The following is a 17623-nucleotide window of genomic DNA, read 5'->3' as shown; positions in this document are numbered from 1 at the left end:
TTCATTAATGAATTCCATTCCTCATTTGCCTGCTAGACATCTCTACTTACATATCAGACTAAATATGTAAGCTGCCTTTTTAAAATCTTTTGAAAATGGTACTCTGTCCTCGAATTACTTGGTTTGAAACACTTCAGTGGATCTTTGATCAATCCCACTTCTTTGTTATCCACATCCCAATATTATCTCTGAATTCATAGTAACATTATATTATATATGAACCTTTTATCATACCCACTATCATTTATCTCATATGAGTCATTTTTATCTCTCTTACCCTTCTTTTCTTGAATCTGATTTGTTGTGACAACCCTTTCCCACCCCCCATATACACACTTAATATTTACTATAGTTCTTAGTAAATGTTCAGTGTAAATCCATTGAATCAATGAGTAATCTTTTACACATTATTTTTGGTACCAAAAGCATGTTAAATATTGCATGGTAAGCTGAAAATCAAACCCATATATCTGGTGACTGATAGTTCTAAGTCTAAAAAACTTGACCTTATAAACTTAAGCCCTGGCCTTTTAAGTCTATCTTTTATCCTCAATCCTACCACCCATGTCCTCCATCCTGCTCTTAAAACATTCAATATGAACATTCAATATGAACATTGGGCAGAGCTAGTAATTCAGTATAGCTACATTATTTCACTTGAGTCCTGTTTTATCCTTTTCAAGATTCTACCTTACATGTTGTTGTTAAAGAAATCTGGAAATGGTTATTTCATGTATTGTCTGTTACTAGAAAGAAAAGTTCTTTTTTAAATCAGTTTTTATGATCTTGTTTGTAAAGGTACAAAGCAACAACCATTACTTAGAGTGCACAGAAATATATACTTGATTAATAAAACTATAAGTTATTCCTACAAAATCAAATATAGTGTATAGGTTTCACATGAGAAAAACTTATAGACACTAACTAAAGCCATTGTGTATAGCTGTGGAGTTTGTACCACTGTTCCTGATGGGTTAGGAAATACATGAAAGGCAAAACTGAATATAAATGTTCCCCAGGGTGTATTTATATTTCATTTCACAAAGTAAAACTTAGTTAGCTGTAGTAATAAATAGCAACAGTAGAAAATAAAAACATGAAAGCATAACTATAAAATTTTACTACAAAAATCCTGTAATTTATGGCATTCCTCATCCAGATTTTGTATTATTAAGTTTATAGTTATTAATAGATGTGGATAGGTCTTTTGCACTTGAGTTTAAAAAATACATGTTTTCAATTTTTTCTTTTTTATTTAAATATTTTTATTTATTTCATTTTTAGAGAGAGTTGAAAGGAGGGAGAAAGAGAGGAAGAGAAACATCAAATGGTTGCCTCTCATGTGCCCCAAAACCCAGGCATGTGCACTGACAGGGAATAGAACCAGCAACCTTTCAGTTTGCAAGCTGGCACTCAATCCACTGAGCCACACCAGCCAGGGCTCATTTGCGTTATTTCTTAAGGAATAGTTAAAACTTTTGCTTACAAGTTTATAATTTATTATTTGCCTTATAATGTGTGGCAAGACTCTCACCTCCCTTCTGATTGTACCAACCTAACCTAACAGTGAAACTTTGGAGGCACATGCAGATAGTAGTTCTAGATGAAACACTGACTAGGGTACTTAATCTAAATAAGCTTCAGTTTCTAAAGAACTAAGAATAAAAAAGCCTTCCCTGGCTGGTGTAGCTCAGTGGATTGAGCATGGGCCTACAAACTAAAGCATCACTGTTTGATTCTTAGAGCACAGGCCTGTGTTGCAGGCCGTGTCCCCAGCAGCAGGTGTGCTAGAGGCAACCACATGTTGGCGTTTCACTCCCCCTCTTCCTCCTTTCCCCTCTCTCTAAAAATAAATAAGTAAAATCTTTACAAAAAAGCAAGCCCTGGCTGGTGTAGCTCAGTTGGTTGGAGCATCATCTTGTAAACCAAAAGGTCATTGGTTCAATTCCCCATCAGGGCACATGCCTGGGTTGCAGGTTTGGTCCCTGATAGGGGCATGTATAAGATTCAACTGATGAGTGTTTCTCTCCTTCTCTCCTCCACTTCCCCCTCTCTCTAAAATCAGTAAGCATGTCCTCAGGTGAGGATAAAAATATGAATAAATAAGTAAACAAATAAACTTCAATTTCTTCACTGGTAGAATGGGAATATTATCTTCCTCACAAGACTATTAAAGATTATTTGAGATAATGCATGTAAACAATTACCATTCTGAATATTATGAAACTCAAATGTTAGATGGTAAAAATAGCTCTAAATAAAGAAGTACCTGAACTAAAATAATGTGTTTTAGATTATAGAAATTTGCTTTCACAGCAACATCATCAGTCCATTTCCAGAGACTAGCCATAAATATTATTCAAATGACTTACTAAAGTTGTCTTTATGTTTTAAAAATTCTACTTATACCTGGACCTGGCTGATGTGGTTCAGTAGATTGAGTGCCATCCTGCTAACCAAAGGGTTGTGGTTCAATTCCCAGTCAGGGCAGGGCACATGCCTGGGTTGTGGACCAGTAGGGGGTGTGTGAGAGGCAACCATACATTCATGTTTCTCTTTCTCCTTCCCTTCCCTTCTCTCTAAAAACAAATAAATAAAATCTTTAAAAAATTCTACTTATACCAAAATATAACTTTATTAGTATATACCTGAGTTGGATTAATGTTATTATTGGACAGTAACATCAAAGAATACTATTTTCTAATAATGACTAATGCATTCAGTAATACTAAAATATAGGAATGAATATTGGCTGACACACATGGCACTTCCTACATTCTGGGTGCCACCTAAGTATATTATACATATGAGCCGGTTTAGCCTTATAAAGGCTAAAGGCTTTAGGACTATTATTGCCCCATTTTGCAGGTGAGGACACTGGAGCATAGAGAGGTTGAGTAACTTGCTGCAGGTCACAGAACTAGTAAGCAGTCATGTGAGGTTCAAGCCATGTTGTGTTAAGCCATTACTGTATATTTTCATGAACTTTAGAAGCTATTTCTAATTGCAGTTTTAAATCAACAAATATTAATTGATTTTAAAATTATAATATCACAGGGGTTAGAGCAAGTCTATCTTGAATTATGTCTCCCCCCACCCTATTTTGTCATCTAGCCCCAGACTTTTTAGCACTAGGGGCTAGTTTCACAGAAGACAATTTTTCCAGGGACTGGGGACAGAGTGGGTGTGGGGAATGGTTTTGGGATGATTCAAGCATATTACATTTATAGTGCACTTTATTATTACTACATTGTAATATATAATGAAATAATTGTACAGCATACCAAATGCTAGGGTTAGCATGTGGTCTTACCAAAACTGTGACTGAGACAAGTGTGCAAAGCACCAAAGAGTCATAGACAGAAGTGGTAAATAAAATAATTGACAGCCCATACACAGACTAAAATAACTGTTGGAATCAGACTTAAAGCCTGCCATGAGATGCAGTTGTATAATCTTAGTACATCAATCTCACTTGTCACTATAAAGCCTGCCACCAGATGCAGCTAAATTGTCACTTGCCCTTCACTGGTAGGGTTTTGATATGAGTCTGCAAGCAATTAATTTATTTTGTTTTCTGCAGTCAAACTTCTCTGCTAATGATAACCTGTGTTTGCAACCACTGCCCAGCACTAGCATTGCTGCCTCAGCTCCACCTCAGATCATCGGGCATCAGATTCTCGTGAGGAGCGCACAACCTAGATCCCTTGCATGTGCAGTTCACGGTAGGGTTCACGCTCCTACAAGAATCTAACACTACCACTGATCTGACAGGAGGCAAACCTCAGGCAGCAATTCAGGCAACAGGAAATGGCTGTAAATACAGATGAAGCTTCCCTCCCTTGCTGGTCTGTTGCTCACCTCCTGCTGTGCGCAGTATCCTCTGATCTAGAAAATTACTTTATTCACAATGTAGAAGTACACACGTTCACATCAGAAACATAAATAGGAAAACATAGAGCAATGTTCACTTAACCATTTTATGTAACCGATATGCTATATCAGGTGTTTTTAAGCAATCAGAAACCCTAGTGATGATTTCTCCTTCACTTTGTGAAAGGTACAAAATCTTGAATGCCCTAGTCCAATTACTGCCTCTGTTTCCTCTGGATGGCTGATTTCCTCTTCTTTAGGGAAAGGCTAAAATAACCTGTCTGGCTTTGGCCAAGTGTGTTCAGTTAGTGGGAGCCTCACCCTGTGGACAGAAAAGGTTGCGGAGTCAATTCATGGTCAGAGCACACACACCTAGATTGCAGGTTCAGTCCTGCTTGAGGTGTGTATGAGAAGGCAACTGATTAATTTCTCTCTCTCTCCTTTCTTTCTCTCTAAAATCAATAATTGTTTCCTCAGGCAAGAATTAAAACAATAATAATAAAATAAAATAACCTGTCTAAAGCAAAATTCAGTCCACTACCTTTTTTTTTTTAATTTAAGCAAAGCCTCTTCTGTGGGTGTTCCTTTTAAAGTCTTTTTCTCTGCAACATATGATTAGTTAATAGCTTTCCTTAGTTGAAAACTATTCATTATTTTAAAATTAAGGAAACTTTTAAAAAAAGTTATATGATTTCTTTGTTTTGTGAACATAGTAGATCTGATAAAGAGCTAAAGAAATACTAATTTTAAGAGAAAATTGTCTTTCGATCAAGGCATTATATTAACAATTACAAGCACTTATTAAATTTTTTGTAGAAACTTTTGTAATAAATGTTTGTAGTAAACATTGATTAAATTGTTGTATCAACTTTTGACCAAAAACCTATAGCATTCTACAAATTGCTATGGACTATGTAGTTCACACAGCATACTAGCATCTCAGCATTGTATAACAAGGGAAAGAAAGAAGATGAAAGAACTAGAACAATGTGGAAGGTAAAGAGTATATTATATATAGTTTAGGTGACATCAGTGGTAAAGTAGTCAAGATTATTTAGAAGGATCATGGGCACTTTCACATGCCATAATGAGGTCTCAAATAGAGCCAAATAAGAATATCTTCATGTTGGAACTTCCAAAACATATCCTATTTTAAGATCTTCCAAAAAACATCTTAGATCCTTTTTACCAGTGGTTGAATTTCTGCTGTGCTACTGTGGCACTAGATAATCTTTTCTTCCAGTAGATAGCAGAGGTGTTTAATTATAGGTATCACTTGATTTGTAAATAACATTTGTATTTTGTTTCTGAAAATGTAGGGGGAAATCAGCATCAGCTAACATTATTATAGGAAGCAAATTCTTTCTAATAATAGTATTCAAAATAAATGAATAAAAATAAGAATAGTTTAATATTACTTAGAATATGTCCATTTTAAAAGTACAGGTTTTTCTCAGCCCTATTGACATTCTGGGTTGGATAATTCTTTGCTGTTGGGGGTTGTCCTGTGCATTGTAGGATATTTAGCAGCATCCCTGGCCTCTACCCACAAAATGCCAGTAGCATAGTCACCCTTACAACCCCCAAACCACAGTTGTGACAACAAAAATGTCTCCAAATTTGCTATATGTCTCTTAGTGTACAAAACCACCAGTGCTTTAACCAGTTTTGAAGAGTAAAGCTAAAATGAACTGATGGAAATTGCTTTAAAACATTAAAATTTCAGGGGAAAAAAAGTGTCACCAAAAGTATCAGGAAGACTATAATGAAGATAAAAGTTATCATTTACACTGCTCATGTAAATCATGTTATAATACAGTCCAGAAAAATATTGAAGATATACTTTAATCTTTTCCTTGGTAATCCTGAAAAGTAACTAAAATTTTTATAAACTTTTCCAATTTCATTCTCTAGATGGGGAAATCTTGTTACTTTCTAAGTCAGAGGTAACTTTTCGACCAAGAATTAGCCACTGCAGGGACTGAGTTAAGTACTAACCTGAAAGTTAGTTAACTAGGTCATTTTTAAGCAGGAATCAGTGTAGGTGCAGAGAGCTGAACCTAGAATATAAGGCTCCCAAAATGAGACTTCAGACATTTTTATTAGCTGGACTTCCACATGGATCAATTGCTTCCATAATTCCCATTGAGACTCTGGGCCTACCATGTTTCACTTTGCATTTCTGCCCTCTCAGGCCAATACTGCTAGACAGGGAACTGAAACCAAAAGATTCAAAAAGAGCCACAGACTATTTAACTAACTTGGTTCTTGGATCATACAAAAATGCTATGCAGGGATACAGTATTAATATTAATTTATTGTTGGAAAACTATTACTAAAATTGATTACTAAATTTAAAATGCATTTTAAAGTATTGTACAGTCTTAGAAATCACATTTCAAAATATGACAATATAGTATATTTATCAGTATTAGGGTCTTTAATTTTATTTCATTGTCATGGAATCTAAGAACTAAAGGTAGTGTTTTGAATACTGATAAGAATGATCTGTACAAAAGAGAAAATTGATGAAACAATAGAGTTATGGGACAACTCACTGTAAGGGCCAAGGCCTTAAAAAACCTGGAGGGATTGGGACCTAGCATACAAGTATGAGGGCTGGACTGAGGTGGGAGCATGAATGGTTTATCAGAAGGAACAGAAGTGAAGGCAAAACATGAAAGTATAGGTATGGTAGATGGGTTTATGTTAAGGTTGCAAGTATGTGGAAGTTCTCTTCTTGTTCTTCATTCTCAGTGAAATAGGAAGCAAGGTCATAAGGAAGAGTGAAGGGGGTATAGAAGATACTAGCAGTTTGAGGAAAACTCGTCATTTAGGAAAGTACAAAAGTGAATGTTGTTGAGCAATGCTGCCCTGGGCTGTGGAATGCACAGCTCCAGGTAGTGTTTTTTATGCACACTGTGATATGAATTATAACCTGGGAGTTGTGATATAGTAGTGCTTTTTGGAGCACACAAATATATATCCTTTTAGATAAAAGAGGCTAATTAGGCTGTTTGTTAATATAGGCTAGTTTCATGTAGCTTGGGACAAAATTTTGGTAATAGCATTATACTTGGATTAAAAAAAAGTGCCATATTGAAAAAACTCAGAAGTGAAGATGATGTCCAGTAGGACAGTTGTTTTCACATTTTTTCCCTTATTTAACCCTTAAAAGATTTTTGAAAAATATATCCCCCTTGTATAATTTTAGGGACACCTAAAAACATTTTCTATAATTTTAAATAGTTGCAAAGGATAGCATATCAGGTAATATGTATGTATTAGGATTATCTTCATAAAAATATATGGACTTAATTCATTCAATAGGAGTTAGAGATTTAGCTCATTTATGAAAAATGTGTCCCAAACTTCGATTGGTAAAGCCAATTGTTATTGTAAATCAGTCAAATCAAACTTAACTTTTTGTCAGAAAAAGTTAGATTTCATCCATGGTTTGCTTGGTTCCCCAGAAACTTTTATATCCCAGGGCTATATATTTCATCATAAGATTTGAAATAGATTGGAGAAATACCTTTCTCTTATAGAGTGGGAGAAGGACAAGTCATTTTTAGAAAAGTATTCATATGGAAGTTGGACTCCAGAAATCAATTTTCTTAATGCTCTACAAGGTCTGTCCAGAAAACATCCAGCCATTGTTAATATAATGAGAACATTTTGTGCAATATCCATGTGACCTGGTAGTCAAGGAGAGTGGACTAGAGTGTGCATGTGTGAACAAATGAGAACTTTACTATACTAGTCAGTGGGGGAGGTAGACACCATTGAGTGAGCATGTGCACTGTGTAGTCATCACATTCAAAATGACTGAGGGAGTAGAGCCATGAACCTGCATCAAATTTTGTGTTAAGCTTGAACATTCCTCCTGTGGAAACTATTTGGATGTTTTAGAAGTCCACAGCTATGGGCAACTGGTGATGGGCACCTTCATCACAACAGTACTCCTGCTCATGCATCATGTCTTGTGCACGGTTTTTTTGTGAAACATCAAATCACCCAGGTGACTTAGCCTCCCCACAGCCCACATTTGGCACCCTTGGACTTCCAGCTTTCCTCAAAACTAAATCACCTTTGAGAAGGAAGAGATTTCAGACTGTCGATGAGATTTAGGAAAATATGACAGGGCAGCTGACGGCAACTGGGAAAACTGTGAGGTCACAAGGTTCCTACTTTGAAAGAACCTGTGGCATCATGGTCCTTTGTACAGTGTTTCTTGTATCTTGTATCTTTTTTGGAAAATGTCTCTATTTTTCATATTACATGGCTGGATAACTTCTGGGCAGACCTGGTACATGCCTGTCTACACTGTGGAGAATCTTAAATTACCCCTGGGGTAAATGTATACCAATTCGAAAACCTCTGTTCTAAGGATACATAGATTATTTCCAAAGTAGGACTCATACAGATGAAGACACTGCTATCAAATGAAACCAAAGTAGAATGAATTTGTCTCATGAAGTGTGAGAATGAAGGGGAAAATCAATTTTTCTTAATATCTTTCTAAAAAAAGCATTTTAAATATGATTGTGTAATTGAATTCCTGTTGTAGACATTTGATTATATCCCTAAAATTTTATATACTCAAATTGCCTCAAAGTAGTATCGTCTCATTGGGAAAAAGGAAATATAACCTTATATTTGGCATAAAGGGTATATGCTGGCTGTGTGTGGGTCTGCAGTCTTCTCATTATGGGGATCTGTAAGTTCTAGAGGAGAAAGGGAGTTTCTATAAAGGATCCCTGCATTCTAGATCCACAGGTGTTCCCATAGGTGGTCTGTAAGACTCTGAATTTCAGCGGGCAAAAAGTTTCAAAATTTTACTCTGGAAATTCCAGAAATAAAATTCTGTGCACTGTTCACCGCAACTGTAATCGTATTGCCATTATTAATTTGCATCTTATGTAGTAACCACATAAGATTTTTATTTTTTATTTATTAGTCTGAGATAAATAGTAAAATGAGAAGGAATATTGTACCAGTACTAAAGTAGTTAAAACATGATTTCAGTACTCAAGTTAATTAACAAAGTATTCTAAGATCACAAGCCTTAAATTCATCTAGTTTAATAAAACAAATAAAGGGACCAGACAGAAGGCTGTGGATGGATTATGAAGCCTAGGATTACTGAGAAAGTCAAAGCTTCTATTATCTCAACATCATACTTAAATAAGGAAAAAATGTGAATAACATTAGGCAAGAGTCAAATGAAAATTTAAAGTAAAAAAGTCAACTTTAAATGAGTTCCTATAGGCTTTTTTATTTGTTTTTGAAGAAAAAATGTAATCTTCTCTCTTGGGGCAATATTCCTTAATTACTGAGGAATATCCTGTGGAAAGTAAGAATGTTGTGAAATAATCTCATTTCTCCCCTACCCCCTTCCCACCACACACAATCCCTTCTTTCACTCAGTGCAAACACACATTTCTCATATCAGCACATAAACTACATACAATGAAAGAATGGTATAGATAATGTGTAGAAATTTGGAGAAGGAATTCATCAGGTGTTTTAAAAGAAGCCATAAACAGTGCTACTGAGGAAACAAACTTTATTTGGTCACAATATAATTACTGAGTTCTAAATTTGATTAATTGTTGCATTATAATTCAGTATTTTCTTTTCACAGGGCTTCATTATTTCAAAAATGTTGTGTTAGTGGGATCTCTACAGGATCGCTATGTTCCTTATCACTCTGCCCGCATTGAAATGTGTAAAACAGCTTTAAAGGACAAACAGTCAGGTAACAAAGTAAATTAAAAGTATTTCAGAGTGGTATCTATACATGAGCTTTTTCCCAGATTTTTTGTAGTTTTTTCTTCTTCCTCTCCTCCTCTTTTCTTTTACTTCTTTTTTTCACCCACTGATCTTAACAGCTATCCTTCCTTTACTCCTGCCACATCAGATGTTTTTGCCAGTGAACCAGTAGTTGTTCTTATGAAATAGTTCTTTCATCTCATTACAAATGCTTCTCCATTTTGCTGCCTCAAAAGCTATTTGTACTTTTGATTTCCTCCAGATTATTAGAACTGGTGATTGTGGTAATAGCATGCTACATGTTCATCTGTACCTTACTTTTTAGATAGACAGCAGCAAGGAGTTGAGTCACTTTACTGATAGTGACTGATGAAGAATTTACTTATTTATTCTTTTGCTATTTTTGAATAACAAAAAAAAATTTAAACTATACCTATTTGGAGCCAGAAGGAAACTTGGGTCCTGTTTTCTCATTTTATAACTGAGGTTCAGAGGTGCTAAGTGACTTAGCAAAGTCAGGTGGTTAATTATAGGCTTACGATAAGAACCTGGATGTCTTACCTACCAATATCGTCTCAGTTCCCCTTTTGGAATAAGGCTGATTTTAAGTGAATTCTTAACCCTTTGCTTTTTCCACATTGTGACAGTGAACAGCTCCTTTAGGCAGGGACTCCCTGTATTAGAATTGTGTAGCATGGTGCTGGCACATAGTAAGTATTCATTTAACAAATATTTTTTGAGCATTTTGTGATACCAGAATAATACTTGTTTATTGTGATTGTTTTTACCTCTGTTCTAGCAAGAGTCCACATAGGGAAAAATTCAGAAGAGGTTAACCTTCAGATGGGTCACTAAAACTAGATAAATGTCCTTTATTTTAATAGTGGCATTTATGTCACTGGGGTGTGGGAAAAGTCTAATATACAGAGGCTTAAGTTTCTTCCTATGTAAAAATATTTTTTAAATAGCATGGAACCAGAAATCCAACTTGACTCACAGTGAAAACTAAGAGAAGAGTTTTTAAATAAATTTGTGTGATACTAATCTCTTAAATGCCTCTCTCTTCTTTATCCAATTGTACTCCATATATTATTACCTCATCATCATCCCTCAGGGCTACATCTCCTTCTCCTCTAAAATTTAATACCTTCCTCCCTAAAATGTACAGGTTCTTTGGCTATGTGTTAGCACTCATCTATGAGGGGGGACCAAAAAAATGGAATTATCTTCTACAGGGTAGGCCTCTTGTAGTACATACAGACTTCACTAGTAGGTGAGTGTGTCTACAAATCCATCTGTATCAGTGTAACAGGTGGTGGTGTTGTGAGAGGCTGCATTTGGCTTAAAGACTCTTTCATAGCATTTGCCCATTTCATGATGGGTGATTTATGAGCACACTTGCCCACACTGCACTGAGTGTTCAGCAGTTTTTTACCAAAAAATGGCATGACCCCCGTGCCCCACCCCGCCATTCACCAAATTTAGCCCCTGGTGACTTATTTTGTTTCCCCAAATGAAAAAAGTCCTCAAAGGGAAACGTTTTGCCAATGTGGAAGAGGTGAAACAAAAAACAGCAGAAGCACTAAAAGGCATCAAAAGTCAACAAGTTCAGTAACTGTTTTGAGCAGTGGGAAAAATGTTTCAATAAGTATATTCATCAAATGGAGAATACTTTGAAGGTGGCTAAAGTTTAAACATGTAAGAATAAATGCACAATTTTATATAAATAAATTTTAGGGGTTTTTTGGTCTCCCCTCATGTTAGTAATATAGTAAAATGCATAAGCATTAAAAACTCTTCTATCCCTCATAGGTAGTTTGTGCTTTTATGTGTGTGTATATCTAACCTTGATCTTTTATGCTTAGCATAATCTCAATAAATCCATTATAAGAATTAACCAAAGCCCTAGCCGGTGTGGCTCAGTTGGTTGAGTGCTGGCCTGCGAATCAAAGGGTCCCCCAGTTCAATTCCCAGTTTAAGGCACATGCCTGGGTTGTAGGCCAGGTCTCCAATAGGGGGCACATGAAAGACAACTACACACATTGATGTTTCTCTTCCTCTCCCTTCTCTCTAGAAAATAAATAAAATCTTAAAAAACAATTTAACCAAAAAGAGGGAGAGAGAGGCACAACTTTGGAATTAAAGGCAGAACCAAGCATTAAATAAACCTTCAGAGCAAAAAAAAAAAAATCCTCTTTGATCTTTGAGCCAAACTCACACTGTTCTTATGACTAGGGTTTTGCCATTCTCAAAATACAGAAGTGGGCAATAGTAGGTTTGTAGTTGTAAGTACATGGAACAGTTTATTCTTGCCTTATTATATAATAATTATTGTGTTACTCATTATTATTAACCTACTTTCTCACCCTTGTATTGTAGAAATATGTGGGAATATGTTGACTGCCATGGAAACTTGATGTATTGGGGACTAAAGTTTAATATTTTGCCTTATCAAAATGTCTCAGCATGGCTACCTTTTCATAATGGTTTCACAAGTCATAAGTGACTTAATGTTGAAGAAAATTATTTGCTCTGTTATATTCAGTGCTTTGAATTAAAATGTCAAATTGATGAGAATAATGTATAATAAATTTGTTGTTTTTACTTGGCCAGATAAAAAATGAAATCATATTTTCTCTAAAATGGTCTCAAAAAATGATAGCCAAAGAAAATAAAACCTTTTAAAATAATTTTTTCTGCTTTTTTTTAAAGTTGAATAATTGAAGTGACATTGGTTAACAAAACCATACAGGTTTCAAGTGTGCAGTTTATTCAACAACATAATTTAACAAACAAATAGAAACAGACTATAGATAAATAGACTGACAGCTGTCAGAAGAGGGGCAGCTGGGGGACTAGGTGAAAAAGGGTGAAGGGATTAAGCAAATTTATTTATTTATTTATTTATTCACACACACACATACACACACACACACACAGAGGATCTGGCAGAAGTAATACCTGCTTGAGTGTGGTTGGTAAGGTAAATAATAAGGATGTAATAATTTATAGTTTTAATTTGAACATTTCTCCTAAAATGTCATATGATATGCTTGACTGTGATACTGTTATATTACAGAACTACATGCTTATGATCTTGTAATAAAAGGGGGGTGTTAGGTGTGTTGGACCCTAACTATGTCACAGGCACAGACAACTTTTTCTACTTTAAACAAAAATAATGTAACTGTATTTTATAAATTATGTAAAAGTTGGCATAGAATGTTTTCAGTTAATCATGTAAGCTAATTTTAATTTTTCTCTTCTTCCATAGGACAGATCTATTCAGAAATGATCCACAATTTGCTTCGCCCAGTTCTACAAAGCAAGGACTGTAATTTGGTTCGATACAATGTCATCAATGCATTGCCCAATACAGCTGATTCCCTCATTGGGAGAGCTGCACATATAGCTGTTCTTGATTCAGAAATATTTTTAGAAAAATTCTTTCTGGTGGCTGCCCTCAAATATTTTCAATAGGATAAAAACATTGTTAAGAGATTTAACAATTACCTCATTCAACAATGATTCAAATAATGTATTGTATTAAATTATAGATGCTGATAAGTTCTAAGAAATATTTATACCTTTTTATATGGAAGATAATTTGTATCATCCATGTTTAGAGCTTTTTAAACATAACTTTACTTTCTAGGTAATGTGGCTGTGCAATATTTTTTTAATTTTATCTTTTTACTTTTCTATTACTTTTTCATATATTTTGCTACATAAGTATTTCAGTGAAACTTTAAGCCTATGTCTGATTGTTTATTATCGGCTTTCCACAATCCTTATGTCAGACACATCATACTAGAGGCCATTATTGCTAGAGTAGCATGGGACTTAAAATTTTCTAGTATTGGGATATATTTAGTTAATTATAAATTTTACTTTTAACATTTTACTATGTTTTAACTGGAAATAAAATTATGGCTGCTAAAGTATATTTTTTGAAATCAACTCTTCAGCCCTGCCAAATGAGATAGTTCATATATGACAATGTTACAGAAGTTTTCTATAAAAAGTCATTATTAATACAATTCAACATATGTCATGCCTATTAAAATATATTTTCTACTGGTGGTTTCAGCATTGTTTCTCACATTGACTTTTATTACTGGAACTTTTCATGTTCATGTCAGCAGCATCTAGAGATTTTTGAATGTTTGAATGCCCTCTGCCTTGATTTAGTTGGAATTTTGTTAAATCTGGTAATGTTGCTTGAACTTTCTGACTACATTTCTTTAACTTTTTTTCATGAACTTCCTTATTTGTACATAGTAATTAAATGTTGAAATTTATGAAATACTTTTATGAATATAGATAATTTTTAAATATTGTTAAAATTTGTTGAACTAAACAGTAATGTAAATAAAATAATTCATGTTAAAAATGGAACAAAAAATTAACTTTACATGTTTGGTGATACAGATGCATATGTTTTTAATACATGGAGATGTTAAGTCTTTTGACTTTACTAAAGGTGCTGAATAGCATTAAATTCTCTATTTTCCTCTACTGTTTTACTTGTGAAAATCATAATGTACTAAGGGTGAATAGGTCTGTTTGCATTCACCAGTTGTGATTGGACACAAGCTTTTTGTAAGTATGTATTGTATAATTGATGCATGTTTATTTTTAGCATTGTGCTATTGCCTCTGGTGTTAATAAATGAACAAATGACTATCTAGAGGAACAGCTAAAATACTTGCTTATTTTCAGAACGCTAGAGGTATGTTTTTATTTATAATTGGATAGACTATATTAATTATAGACTAGTATGACTGTATAATTTTTAAAGCCTTTGTAAAGTATTTTTATAATTTACATCATGCATATATTAGTTAAAAGGTATTTTGATGCTCACATAAATCTTTACTTTTTAAAATATTTGAACATTTAATGAAAAGACTAAGCAATAATATACCAAGTGCATTATAACTGGAAGGTGTAAATATATGCATTATCCACCCATGTGTTTTCGCCACACGCTTTTCATCTTCACATAACTTGACCTTGAATTTGAAATATGCTTATTCTAAATTTGAATAATCTCATCTAGGTTTATCAAAGGATTTATTCTTACTCATAATCATATAATTGAATTTAAGTATAAATTGCTCTTATGATTATAGTTGGTTGATTGGTAGTTGATTTTTTTAAATATATTTTATTGATTATGCCATTACAGTTGTCCTATTCCCCCCTTCATTCCCCTCCACCCCCCTCTCCCATCATTCTCTCTTTTAGTTTATGCCCATGTGTCACAAGTTCTTTAGATTCTGTAGTTCCCATAATATTCTTGCCCTGTCCCCGGTCTGTTTTCTACCCGCCACCTATGCTACTTATTCTCTGTACCTTCTCAGAACCCCCCTTCTCCTCCTCCCACTCCCCTGTTGCTAACCCTCCATGTGAGCTCCATTTCTATGGTTCTGCTCCCAATCTAGCAGTCCTCTTAGTTTGCTTTTGTTTTAGGTGTGGTAGTTGATTGTTTTTAATACAGTTTTAAAAGCACATCCAGGATCCTGATTTAAAATCTGACAAACTTTACTTCTGGTTTACCAGGGAAACTAGCATATGCTATTCACTTCCAAATTCAGATTGCAGGGGTGGGGTGGGAAAATAATTATCTGAAATAATATAAGATATTCTCTTAGAGAATGAAGCATATTAAAGTATATATCAGTAAGGATCTTGGTTGAAAAAAAGATAAATAAAGAAAAAAAGTGATTCAGTGGAAGAATAGTAGGCAGCTCTCAGAATTGATGGAAAGTCTGGAGAACCAGCTTTGGAAAACAGTAGAAAGAAACCAAAGCTAGATGACCAAAATCATAGCCAAGTCCCAACCTCAAAAAGAGCTGGAAGTTTGTGTATATTTCTGTTGGTCTTGATGCCTCTGAAAACTGGATTCCGAACACATTGCTTATTTGTATTACTCGTGCCTGATTCAAAGTCTGGTGGGAATGTCCAAGTATGCAGGCTTAGTCTTGTGCCATCACTCAAGAGTGTCTGACACAAAAGACAGCAAGTATATCTGACCTCAGCTTCCACGGTAGCCCAGATGGGACCATTTCTCCTACCAAGATTTATGAAATGGGTTTGATGACTAAGCACCAAATATAAAAACCTATCACAGGTATATCATACTCTCTTTGTCTTTCCAACACACACATGTACCATTCTTCCCATGTTGATGCATTTAAAATTCTTCCTCCTAACAGTACTGTTAGCCCTCTGCCATTTTCAAGTCCAGGATCTCAGTGATGTCCATTTCTCCTCTGGTTCTATAGTGTTGTCTCAATAGTTTGCATCCCATAGATAAAATTATAACCTCACCACCAGTATATATGATAATATTGTAAGATAAAGGAAATAAAAAATAATAAGTATATAAACATACATGAGTCAATGAGGAAGAAAATTACTTAGGTAACTCATTTAAAAATACAAACTCCAGGGCCCTGTTACAGACCAACTGAGTCTCCAGGATAGGATATGTGTAACAGCACATTTTATGTCCCAAAGTTCTCTGATTTAAGAAATAATTTTGTAAGTACAGTCCTTAATTCACCACTGGTCATTAGGCTGTATGATTATGACTTGTCACTACTGCCACTTACTGTTTCCTTTGTTATCAACTAGCACCTTAGCCAATCAGATTTTTTTACCTGGGAGGTGACCCAAAAATTGGTAGCTTGGGTGGTTTTGCCTATATGTTTCTCAACAGTCTGCTTAATTTCCATAATTCAACATGGTATTGCTAGGAGGTATTCTAGGAGATGAGATTCCTGAGTTGTAGTTAGACTGCTCTCCCTACTCCCTTTCCCCCCACAGTTATCAGGGCCAGTCACTCCAACTAGCATCATCACTACTTTTCCTAATCTCTCACCCAGAGAAATGAGCCAAAAATGACCAGGTGGCAATCATACCCCTTTTACCTCACTCAGGATGCAAAAATTAGTATACCAACCAAATCTAGAATCATGGGTGGCAAGATCAGTCAAGGGTCAGATTTTACTCTATTTGCTGGCTTGCTTGCCACAGTTTTCATGGGTACTCATGGGAGATTCCTGGGTAAGCGACTGAAGACTTGATCACCAAGTTTCAGCATATTTGCTCCAGTTCCTGGAGCCTCAGTATCCTCAGTGACGCAGAGGTCCAGATGATACTTGTGTACGTGGTGGGTTGCACTAGAGAAAAATCCAGGGCTGAGAGCCAAGCAGTTTTTGAGCAAGCAACCAAGAAGCCAGTGTCTTTCCCCAAGGGAAGAAGCAGTCAAATGGTAGCCGTGATGTTGCTTTGACTTATTTAGATGCCTTTGACTAGCTACAGAAATGGTCAGTGTCAAGAGACGTATAAGCCTTGCACTTGGCATACTCAGCGATAATATGCAGGGACACTCGGGACTCAGGGCAAATTGTTTCTCCCACAGTGGAAAGCAAAATACATGGGCAGTGTGTCAGATGTAACGAGGTGTCAATCCCTCTGCTACTCTGGATCCTGTTATTCTCTTAAGAAATATCACTGAATACTGTTAATGCATTTGGAGCATATGACAAATCCTTTAGAACAGCATCCCAAAATGTATTTTATCACCAGCTTCCAAAAGTAAACCTTGAATAGGACTATCTGTTATTTTATAAGGCCATCTGCTTCTGGTCTGGTGGGATATGTGATAAGATTAGTTAATCCCACAGGCATCAGTACCCTGCTTTATACCTTTCACAGGAAAGTGAGTTCTTTGGTAAGAAGCAGTGTTGTGTGGGATGCTATATAATGTGTATGGTGTATAAGGTATTCAGTAACCGCAGATGGAGTACAGCGTAAGTCAGGGAAAGCAATCCAAACCCAGAATACTTGTCTATTGCTATAGAACAAGTTGCTACTTCCTTCATTATAGTAGGATCCCATTGTAATCAAACCTGTCACCTAGGCTATAAGTAATTGTACTAACCCATGAGTCTTGGCAAAGGAA

At 35.3% G+C, this 17623-nt stretch overlaps 1 protein-coding gene across 4 annotated transcripts in view; it reads left to right on the top strand.

Annotated features, from left to right (window-relative positions):
- FAM135A (family with sequence similarity 135 member A) overlaps positions 1–14338 on the top strand; it is a 95632-nt gene extending 81294 nt beyond the window's left edge. For all 4 annotated transcript variants that reach the window (XM_037034273.1, XM_037034272.1, XM_037034275.1 and 1 more), the window contains 2 exons: positions 9521–9634; positions 12923–14338. In XM_037034273.1, coding sequence (XP_036890168.1) covers positions 9521–9634; positions 12923–13128 — 320 coding nt within the window. In that variant the 3' untranslated portion in view covers positions 13129–14338. The remainder of the gene's footprint in view (positions 1–9520; positions 9635–12922) is intronic.
- The last annotated feature ends 3285 nt before the right edge of the window (positions 14339–17623 follow it).

Source organism: Sturnira hondurensis, unplaced genomic scaffold (assembly GCF_014824575.4).
Source record: "Sturnira hondurensis isolate 20B ecotype Veracruz unplaced genomic scaffold, ASM1482457v3 Scaffold0022136, whole genome shotgun sequence".
Classification (NCBI taxonomy): Eukaryota; Metazoa; Chordata; class Mammalia; order Chiroptera; family Phyllostomidae; genus Sturnira; species Sturnira hondurensis.
This window is presented reverse-complemented; position numbering and strand designations above follow the sequence as displayed.